General features: G+C 41.8%; 2 protein-coding genes across 2 annotated transcripts; one reads left to right on the forward strand and one right to left on the reverse strand.

Annotated features, from left to right (window-relative positions):
• Positions 1–1964: 1964 nt before the first annotated feature.
• On the forward strand, positions 1965–5385 carry ankrd34c (ankyrin repeat domain 34C). The gene is made up of 2 exons (XM_070971772.1): positions 1965–2218; positions 3122–5385. Exon 2 carries the CDS (start codon positions 3172–3174, stop codon positions 4759–4761), a length of 1590 nt encoding a protein of 529 aa, XP_070827873.1. The 5' UTR covers positions 1965–2218; positions 3122–3171; the 3' UTR covers positions 4762–5385.
• A 69-nt stretch (positions 5386–5454) lies between these two features.
• Positions 5455–10407, reverse strand: LOC139337261 (retinol dehydrogenase 12-like). The gene is made up of 7 exons (XM_070971774.1): positions 10138–10407; positions 8529–8669; positions 8251–8442; positions 7989–8150; positions 7754–7870; positions 7432–7636; positions 5455–6118 (listed from the first exon to the last, which is right to left on the reverse strand). The coding sequence occupies exons 1-7, from the start codon at positions 10208–10210 to the stop codon at positions 6022–6024; spliced, it is 987 nt and encodes a 328-aa protein (XP_070827875.1). The 5' UTR covers positions 10211–10407; the 3' UTR covers positions 5455–6021.
• Between the last annotated feature and the right edge of the window lie 320 nt (positions 10408–10727).

Here is a 10727-nt window from a genome sequence, read left to right on the forward strand (position 1 = left end):
ACTTGAATGCACTGACACGAGTTAGGCATTAAGGCCGTGCACCATGTTTTCTGTTGCTGACTACTTAAGGAGACTTTGTGATCAGTTTCTGAATTTGATAACTTTTAAATACACTTTTCCAGGATCTATAAATAGTCTCAGAGCTACTGTAGTCTGATGAGTAAAAATCGCACAATGCAGACAGAAGAAAAGGTTATATTTAGAAAGGAGGGGAGGAAGAGCAGCAGCTGCGATGTAAGATATCTGAAAATGGAAACTGCTCCCGGGGGTGACAGCGCTTATTCTCTGCACTTTAATTATTTATTTTCCCTTTAATATACCGCCGACGACAGCAGCATTGGAGCAGAGATCACGTTCTATGAGGACTGCTGACGTTTCTGTGGCTCACTGCGTTAATGAGTGTGTCTAAACCAGTGAGCTTTGGCCTTGTCCTGGTCCCTGGTCCATCATGTCTCTGTGGACAGCAGGTCTGTCCATGATACTGGTCATTTCCCCTCAAGTGCAGAAAAATCCAGATTCTACATTATGCCCCAAAGCATTGAGACACCAATTACAAATTATTGTTTGCACATGTCACAGGTTCCTTCAGGTTGTTTGATACTTACAATAAGAGCTGCATTCTTTAAGATATGAAATCATCTTACTCCATTTACAGTGACCAAATAAAGTTATTTGACCAAATCGAGACCGGTTCTTCTCACAGACATTTTTATTTCCCACGTTCCTTGAATGGGGAGGACACATTCTTTTGACTTGGTGACTACAGTATGCTGTTTTATAAAACCACCTTCTCCATGTACCTCGTAAACAACATGTCCCCAGGGGCTGAGAAGGCAATCACAGGTGAGAAATCACTGCCAGCATTGACGACTGGAGACCAGAGACGTCAAGTGTTTGGATGGGTCATAAAGTGATTAGTCTCAGTCTCAGAGGAAAAGAGTAGGGGTCAGAGGACTAATGATTCTGTGTGGTGGTGGTGGTGGTGGTGATGGTGGTGTCGTTCTTGTGCATGTGCAAAAATTAATAATTAAATCAAAACACCATAAGTATTTGAGCAAACGCCACAAAAGCCTTGTGGTGGAATGTTGTGTGTGTGATTTACCTGTTCCTTGCAGGGCTGAGAACATCACTGTTCTCATTAGAAACTGCTTCTCTGCTGTCTCATAGCAACCTAAAAATAGAAATGTCCCTATTAGGCTGTATAGCTGTGATGGCTGCTACAAGTTTTGCCCTCTTTAATTGTGCAGTAAATATATAGACGTGTGAAATATTTCGCTCTGTCTCTTCATTTGTCCAGCTGTGAAACAAGCCAATCGGAGAGACAAGTGCTTGGAGATTTGCATTAAAAAAAGCGTATTAATCGATGTGATGGAAATAATCACATTTTTGGAAAATATGATTGCTTATTTTTAATGTGTCAGGAAGCTCATGAGTGTACCATATTGGCATTACCAGTGAAAAGCAGTGTGATGGTGGCCCAGAACAGATTTGTTAGTGATATTTTGTCTTTGCTGTGCCTTTTATTACATGACAGATAGGAAGAGTGTCTTTATCCTGACATCCTAACAACTGGCACTGATGTTCCACACTGGAAAAAAAAAATCTTATTTATAGCACAGACTTGGAAAAGCAGCAAAGCCACAAACCAGCAAAAAATGCTATTCCCTCATTTCCATCATGTGCAGGCTCAACAGTGGCTTTCATTTACAAATCGTGGTTTTGAAATAGTTAAGAGAAAACACACACATGCAGAACATTTACATGTCTGACGGCTGCAGCGCTCGTTTTGTTTGTATCCCGCAAAGATAAGGATCGGGACAGAGGTTTTTCATCAGACGCAATTTATTTTGGTCCACTCTGACGTCAAGAGAATACACGTTTCATTCAACATGCAAGAAAGTAAGTTATTTATATCCCACAGCATCTCCAGGTTGTGATCCTTGAGTGCGCAGTGAAAGGAATACTCCCCATTGGACTGATGTAGTGTGCCTCCATAACAAAAGCCACGCAGCTCATGTGCTATGGTGCCAGAGAGGTACGGCGCCCTGTAACTTCAACAAGGACGCGTCGGTGGGGACAGACACGGTTGAAAAATAGGGACATTGCGAAGAACTGCAAGAAACTTTCTGCTTTGAATCACTCATTTTCTCCCGTTTCCTCCCTCTTGCATGTCAAAGCACCGGGCACTTTGAACATGGACATCCTCTCCTCCTACCAGGTAAGAAAATTAGCGGACAGTAAGTTGCTCTGAGAAAATATTAAAACACAAAATGTTTGAAAACGAAGGTTTCTTAATTCAACTTAATGTCGTTGTCTTGGGTCGCAGCTTTCTTCATTTTAAATTAAGCTGGTGCATTACACATAACATCAGATGTGTGAGTAAGGTTTTATATAAAATGTATTAATATTTACAGCATGGACAATATTTCAAATGAGAGATTCAAGGGAGAATCAGACGAACCAACTAATCATTTGTAATGGAGCGCGTCTCTGTCGCCAAGTTCTCCAAAATGAGAACCATGTACAGCTCACAGCGTGCCGCTATTTAATATCGCCTGTCTCATCAGCTGTTTGTAATGTCACCATTTCAGTTTTAGAGATGAAATATCACGTTGACGCACAGCCTCACAGACACATTTTGTTCCAGTAGGACAGATGAACGAGGCTGGTGTTTTTGCGCACGCATAGGTTCGTGGATGCTTTCGTTCGTCATTCTTCGTCGCTGCCATGAATATGATGAAAAAGACAAAAGGAGGCTGCTGCTACGAGAAAAACTTTGATTTTGATATCCAAATATAACCGCCGGATCATCTATCAGTGTTTGTTTATGACTCTAACAGGTGCTGTTACCATGCTGTCTCTTGAATGGACGAGGTTTTTGGACATTAGGCACTTTGGAAAGCTCAATTTTTAACACTATCATCGTCTGAGTTAATATATAAAGACTATATTTCCTATATCAGAAATCTGTAATAGTAAGTTACATTTATAACCTTTAAGTTGTAACAGACTGCCACCTGCTGGTGGTTTGATTTAGCAAAACATTAGAGGAACAAATAATGTGTCTTAAATTATAAAGGTTTGTAATGTAAGCTGAACTACTTCAATTATTTGTTCCAAGGGCTGTGAGCTGTAAGTTCAACGCTGAGACAATCTGTGATTGGCTGGGAGATGGCAGATATACTGGAGCTGCGGACAGATGGAAACTCACTCCTGAAGGCAGTGTGGCTCAGACGCCTGAGACTCACCAGACTCCTGTTGGAAGGAGGTGCATATATCAATGAGAGCAATGAACGTGGAGAGACGCCACTCATGGTGGCCTGCATGTCCACACACACTGACCAGCAGAGTGTCAGCAAGTCAAAGCTGGTGAAATATTTGCTGGACAACCAGGCAGACCCCAATATACAAGACAAATCAGGTAGAACAGCGCTAATGCACGCCTGCATCCACAAGGCTGGACATGAGGTGGTGGATCACCTGCTGAGCAACGGAGCTGATCCCAGTCTAGAGGACAGGACCGGGGCCTCAGCGCTGGTCTACGCCATCAATGCAGATGATAAGGAGACACTGAAACTGCTTTTGGATGCATGTAAAGCTAAAGGCAAGGAGGTCATCATAATCACCACAGACAAATCACCGTCCGGCACTAAAACTACCAAACAGTACCTGAACGTCCCCCCATCACCAGAGCTGGATGAGAGGTCCTCCCCAGCATACTGCACCTCTCCTTCTGATATTAATGTTACTGCATCTCCCACACCTAATCAAGAGCAACAAAACACAGTCTTCAGTTTCCAGACAAAGCTAAAAACCTCTAGCTCAGCAGTGAAGCTCGCCAACGGGCCCACATCTCCAACACGCCGGCCTGCAAACCCTAAACGTGCACGTCTGCCTCAGCTGAAGAGGCTACAGTCAGAGCCTTGGGGGCTGATTGCTCCCTCAGTCCTGGCTGCAGCCGCCGCCCATGAGGAGAGTAAGAAAGCCAGCTCTGATGAGGATGTAGTAGCAGGCGTAAATGGCCTCTCTCTGAGTAAGAGGTCAGCTCTATCTCGACAGAACAGTGTGGACGGAAAGGACAGCTTATTCCCACCGGTGAGTGAACAACCCTGTAAAATGACAACCTCACTATCAGTTCCTCCAACGTCCAAAGCATCGTATGAGAGATCTCTCGGCCAGCACCAGCCACTGGCACGGCGCAGCACTGTGCCCACAGAGCAGGAGAACAGCAGCTGCAGCAGTGGTCTTGCCAGCCTGAGAGACACAATGCACAGGAGACGTCTTGGCAACGATCACTACGACTCTGACTCACAGCTCTATTCAGACTCTGCCATGTTAGACTCTCCTAAGATCCCAGTGGAGCGAAGGAAACTAAACACGTCTCCACTAGCGATGCTGACCAGCTCCAGAGAATCTCTAGACAGCAATGCCAGCCCATCCTCTCCCAGCACAGCACACAGGCGTGCACCTGGCCTCCTGGAGAGGAGAGGCTCGGGCACACTCCTGCTGGACCACATCTCCCACACCAGGCCAGGCCACTTACCCCCTCTCAATGTCAACCCCAACCCTCCCATCCCTGATATTGGGGCGAGTAGCAAGCCCTCCTCACCTCTGGCCACAGGTATTAGATCTATAGCTCCAGTAGCACCAAACACACCAAAGAGAGGCGGCCTCAAGTGCAAGAAGAAACTTGTGAGAAGGCACTCTATGCAAGTGGAGCAGATGAAACAGCTTTCTGATTTTGAAGAGCTGGCTCATTAGTTAGCGATGGTGCTTATGCAGCACATATTGTGGAGGTAGAAGTGTTCATGCCACAAATTGTCAGGAAGTTCGTCCATAGGTTCAGCTGTGTTGACTCACAGCCATTTAGATGTTGAATAATGTATAATTTCTAAATATATATATATATATATATATATTGAAACTGAGCAATATGGATAGATTTCCTCCCTGTGTTACACCCAATGTTATGGATTATTATCTTTTCTTCACAACATCTGCTGTATATGTATCACAGTTTTGAATGTAAATGCCAAGACATGGTACTTTTCCTCTGAACTAGCTCTTACATGATAATGTAATGTGTAGGGAACATACAGGGTCCATCTGTAGCCAGCAGGCCACTTGGGTGCACTTTGTGCATATGTAATTAGCAACATTAATGGACTTTCTTTGGAAAAGAAAAATGTGATGCACTTGTCTGAGATGTAGCTTTGAGTAAGATGAAATTTGACTGTTTGTAGCAGATTTGTACAAAGTGCCTTCAAGATAAAGAAACCTAAAAAAAAAAAGAGTGGGCAGATACATTTAATGTATTAGGAGCATTTTTAATTCATGATGATGTAACCAAAATGTGTTTTATTTTAATATTGTTGGTCTCACATGGAATGAAATGGATAGATGTGATGTGAATGAATGAAAAACATGCCTTAAGAAACAGGTAAAGACATGGGCTATGTTTAACAGCACTTTATTGCCCAGGATGGAAAAAAAAAAAAAAGTTGCTATTAACAACGTTACAAAAAATTTTCAGAGCACACGTAATTCTCATGATGAACTCAAGTAACTGAATGACATTCGAGCCCTTAGCCAACACAGACATTGGTGAAACTTGTTAAAATGTTATTTCATGCTAATGGCAATCAAAACTAAAGATCATACAGCTTCCATGTAACTTACCTGTGAAGCATTGATTTTGTTTAAGAAAAAACACCTAATTTAATCCATAGTATTTTTGCAAGTAGTTTGTTGTATATTCTGAATAAATGTCTATCACTTGTGAAGATCTGTTTCTGTTTGTTTACTCATTGGACACATTTAGCAGCAGCTCAGCTGATTGTAGCCACACAGATACTCATTAGAAAGCACAACAGTGTTTCCTCAGGCCAACTGGCAGTCCACTGTTAGTAATGACGATCATCACCATCATCATCATCATCATCATCATCATCATCATCATCATCATCATCATCATCATCATCATCATCATCATCATCATCCTCATCATCTATGTCACTGTGATTATGTCAGGCCAACCATAGAGGCACTCAGATTCCACAGCTTCTTGGCAGCTTCATCATCCAGACCCTGAGGGGCCGCTGTTTTAGGGGCGCAGTCGCTGTAATCAGAGCAGAATTTAGACTTTAAACAGAACTTAGACATGTGACTCGGTCTGCTCCCGCTGTGCTGATCTAGTCACAAGAATGAAATATTATTCAGGATACAGTGATAAATACAGATGGCACTCAAAGTAGTATTGCAGTATTTTGTCCAACATAATGTTGGACAAAATAATAAGCATCATACTGACATATTTTCCAGACTATTAGGAAGAAAATATACCACTGCCAGCAAAATATCAATATTTTAGAATTATTTTACAAAGAACTTTCAGTTTCTTAGATTTATAGACAGCTGAGTTTAAAATGTGGGTATAAAAAGGTGCATGGAAAGTCTGGGCTCTCGTCTAATTCACACATGAACTAATGCTCAATCATTCTTGTGAATGATGGCAAATGGCTAAACGGTTCAGAGTTCAGATAATGTCTGCAGAAATGGAAGTAGACACTTCTTCTGCCAAAATGGGATTACCAGCTGGGCAAAGCAGGTCACAGCCACTTGATCCGCACTGCCCCCAAAAGCCCCAGATTCACTGTGTGGCCATTAGTTTGCGATAAATTGATTAACTGTTATTTAGCTTGGGAATGTGGGAATATGCACCACTAAAGCCCAACTTGATAAGGGCCTTCAGCTGAGTCCTGTTTTATTACCTGATCCTGACACCCCATCTTGAATGGATCCCTGTGCTAAAATCTAGTTTTAAAGTTGTACTGATCAATATTTTTGACATAAACAATATCACTGCTGTGCTGCATGTGTAATATGAACCCAGCTGTGCAGTCCCCTTCAGCTCTGTGGAGCCTTTTAATCTTTTTGAAATGAATGCTTTCCACCTGAAGCATGCCGCTGACTTCACCAGAAAAGCTCTGATAAACCCACCGTGTGCTTCCTGCTCAGCACCAAACGGCAGGTTGACAGGGTTAGGCCTAGCTGGTGAACACGGTGGAGCTGGAGCGAATACTGGACTAACATTCATCAGGTTGGTGGGAAAGTGAGACCAAAAATAAATACTAATGTTACTTTGGGTCTGCTGGATAATTGGGCACCAACATTATGAGGAAATAATATGTTGTGTTAACAGCTTATTCTGCTGCCCCCAAGTGGCAAAAATATAATTATACAGTACACAGTGCACAGAGAGTGGGAGCAACAGAGGTGAACAGGGGCCATTTCCCTCATTTTCGCTCCAGGGTTCCTGAGCAGGTTAAACCAGTGATGATAGTAACACAACATATAGAGATATTTTGCATTGGCACTGGCTGTCGCACCTCTGACAATGCAGCTACCGTCTATTGATTTCCAATGACTGACCTGTAGTAGAGTCCACTTTCATTCTGCAGGCTTTCCTCCACAGCGCAGTAGATGGTGGTCTGGGCCCCTTGTGTTGGAGACTTGACGAAGAACATTATTGGTGCGTATAAAAGTCTCTTCCACAGGGGCAGCATGGGCCAGAAGTGTCGGCCCAGCTCAGTCCGGATCACTCCAGGGTGGAGGCTGTATGTTGTTACTCCAGTACCTGCAAAATGACAAAAAAATATGAGTTTACAGTGATTATCTGAAAATAAACATACAGTAGATGCAGTTCTTTACACACTGCATAACGTTTGGTATGAGATACAAAAGGCATCAGTACCTTGTAGCCTGTGAGCCAGCTCCCTCGTAAAGAGCACGTTAGCTAGTTTGCTTTGCCTGTAGCTCTTCCAAGGACTGTAATCTTTCTCCTGATGTATGTCATCAAAATAAATTTGACCTGTTGAGTGAGAGCACATCCTTATTCACGTTGAAAGACACTGAGAAGACATTCCTGAGAGGGACAAACATAAAATCTACATCTTTTGACCTGGAATGGAAAAAGAGAAAGGCAGCACCTCTTTCGTGAGCTAAACTGGAGACGTTGACGATGCGGCTCGGAGACGACTTCTTCATGAGATCCAACAGGCAGTTTGTTAAAAGGAAGTGGCCCAGGTGGTTCACACCAAACTGCATTTCAAAGCCATCCTCAGTCTGCCATTTTGGACAGCTCATAACACCTAGAAGTCAGAGGATTAGCTTGTTTGACACCTCCCACCTGCTCGTCTGAACACAGTCTCAAAGATGCAGGAATATGTCAGATGTCATTTGAACGTCTACCTGCATTATTGATGAGAATGTCCAGCCTCTCTTCACTTGCTAGGACTTCTTTGGCTAGTTGTCGCACAGACTGTAGAGATGCCAAGTCCAGCTTTTTGACAATAATATTGCCATTTCCGCTCCTCTTCCTCACGTCCTCTGCAGCTTTATTAGCTCTGTCCAGGTCCCGACAGGCTAGAATGACCCTCGCGCCTTTAACACAGGAGCAAATGTTGTAAGTGTCCGCGTGAAATTCAACAATTAAAGGCTAAAATATAAAACCCAGATAAGTCACTAACCCCTTTTAGCCAGGTCAACGGCAGTTTCTTTGCCAATCCCAGTGTTTCCTCCGGTGATCAAGACGGTCTTTCCATCCAACTTAGCCTTGCTGTGGCACACTCCACCTGCCATCCATTTCTTCACGCTCAAAAAACACACTCCTGTGGCAAAGTCCACAAGTTACAGTAACTTATTCTCCTCTGACTACAATGCCTCCTCAGAGAACTTCATTTTATTAGCTTACACTATCAAACACCGCCTTCATATCCTAAAGGATTAGAAGTCAAACTAGTGGCTACGATTTTGATAGTCAGTTAATCGTTGCAGTCATTTTCCAATAAAAAATGGGAAACATTTGTTTGAAAAATGAAGCTAAAAGATGAAAAATGATTGACGCTGATTGAACCAGCTTCTCTGGGACTTTTACCTTCACTGTGTTTTTATCCTTCACATTTCAATGGTTGGTCAGGACTGAGTGCAGCTCTGTGTTTACCTTTGTTGTTGTAAAATAAATCTGCCTGTCTGTCCATCTATCTGTCCAAGGCAATAAGACAGAGCACGTAAAGCTGCCAATATGACATAGTTTTAACAAGTCAAGGCCAGTGTGTAAATCCATCAGTCATTTGTGTTATTATAATGAAAGCTCACACTGTTTATTTAAATTACAGGATAGTAATGATATGTACTAATGGTGCTGCTGTGCTCTAATGCAGCTGTTACAGAAGAACAAAGCAAAACAAAGGGAAACATATCAAATTACTTCTAAAATCACCCGATTTCAATCATAATAAATGACACTGTAATTTAGAAATTTTTGATAATAAGCTACGGTGGCCGACAAGGGCAAACGCGCCGCAAAGCCAAAAACACACCAACACATAAAACAAATGCAACAGAAAAACGCTGCAAGAGAAAAATGCTGCAATCACAGAAACGAAGCAGAAGCAAAAACTTACAAACAGAATCGAGTATTCACCCAGACCATGGTATAACATACGTTATTTCACAATTTATCACAACGGCACACAAAGGCTATATATAAATATTTACATATATAAACAAAATACTGACTAATGAACACATTATATTTCTAATGCCTAATCATATATTGTCTCTTCAAATTATTAAAATAGTTGACTTTACTGCCACTATCTGCTTCTCTATCATATATTAGTGTGTGTGTGTGTGTGTGTGTGTGTGTGTGTGTGTGTGTGTGTGTGTGTGTGTGTGTGTGTGTGTGTGTGTGTGTGGCGCACTTTCGTTTTGTGGAGTGAATTTGCAGCGTTTGTCTCTTGCAGTTGTTTTGGGGTTGTGTGTGTTTTGATATTTGCAGCATTTTTCTTTCGCATTTGTTTTGTGTGTTTGTAAGTTTTTGCTTCTGCTTCGTTTCTGTGATTGCAGCATTTTTCTCTTGCAGCGTTTTTCTGTTGCATTTGTTTTCCCTTGTCGGCCACCGTAATAAGCTCGTAAGTAATGTGTGATTTTCCAAATATGCAATCCCAGTCATTCCAGAATTAAAGTGAATGGTCTCAGTTAAATGAGAAAGCACAGACTGGACACCATTTTATCGACCATTGGCGAGGAGCAAGCTGGAAAACTATAAGATCTGCTTGTCATTAACAGACCTACCTGTCAATGTGACGACAGCAATAGTTTTAGGATACTGGAAAAGAAATGATCTCATCGCTATGAAGGCCTGCATCTTCCTGTCAGCCTGTTTACTGTCTATACTAGTGAATTAAACCTTTCTCTGTTAAAGCTCGATCACAGTATCTTCACTGTGTTTAAACACGCTACACGAGCTACAAGATTACTGCAGACTAACGAGAAGAAACGTCTTCAACAACACCAGCTTCCGCGTCCGACAGCTACATAACACACTGCCTCCTACCCGGAAGTACCGCCTACTGTTAGTGCGTAGAAGAATCCTATTGGTTCTTCGTCATACCGAGCTTCTGAATTGTCTTTAAAGTTGGAAAACCTGTGAAGCTATATTTACCAGCTTGAATAATAATAATAATAATAATAATAATAATAATAATAATAATAATAATAATAATAATAATAATAATAATAATATACAGCTCAAAGTTCCTTACCAAGACAAAAATGTCAACGCTATTACATTTAAAAAGCCAACAAAATAAATGAATGAATAATGGTTATTTAAAAAAAAAAAGCTTTAATGCAGGAGGTAAAACAATAACATTTACAAAAGG

Source organism: Chaetodon trifascialis, chromosome 10 (genome assembly GCF_039877785.1).
Source record: "Chaetodon trifascialis isolate fChaTrf1 chromosome 10, fChaTrf1.hap1, whole genome shotgun sequence".
In the NCBI taxonomy this organism is placed as follows: Eukaryota; Metazoa; Chordata; class Actinopteri; order Chaetodontiformes; family Chaetodontidae; genus Chaetodon; species Chaetodon trifascialis.

Excerpts from the sequence above, each read along its gene's own strand:
- ankrd34c (XM_070971772.1), top strand. The coding sequence starts at position 3,172 with ATGGCAGATATACTGGAGCTGCGGACAGATGGAAACTCACTCCTGAAG.
- LOC139337261 (XM_070971774.1), bottom strand. The coding sequence starts at position 10,210 with ATGCAGGCCTTCATAGCGATGAGATCATTTCTTTTCCAGTATCCTAAA. Across the intron at positions 8,443-8,528 it reads CGTTGACCTGGCTAAAAGGG|GCGCGAGGGTCATTCTAGCC; the intron begins GTTAGTGACTTA and ends CCTGTGTTAAAG. Across the intron at positions 8,151-8,250 it reads CATTCTCATCAATAATGCAG|GTGTTATGAGCTGTCCAAAA; the intron begins GTAGACGTTCAA and ends TCTGACTTCTAG.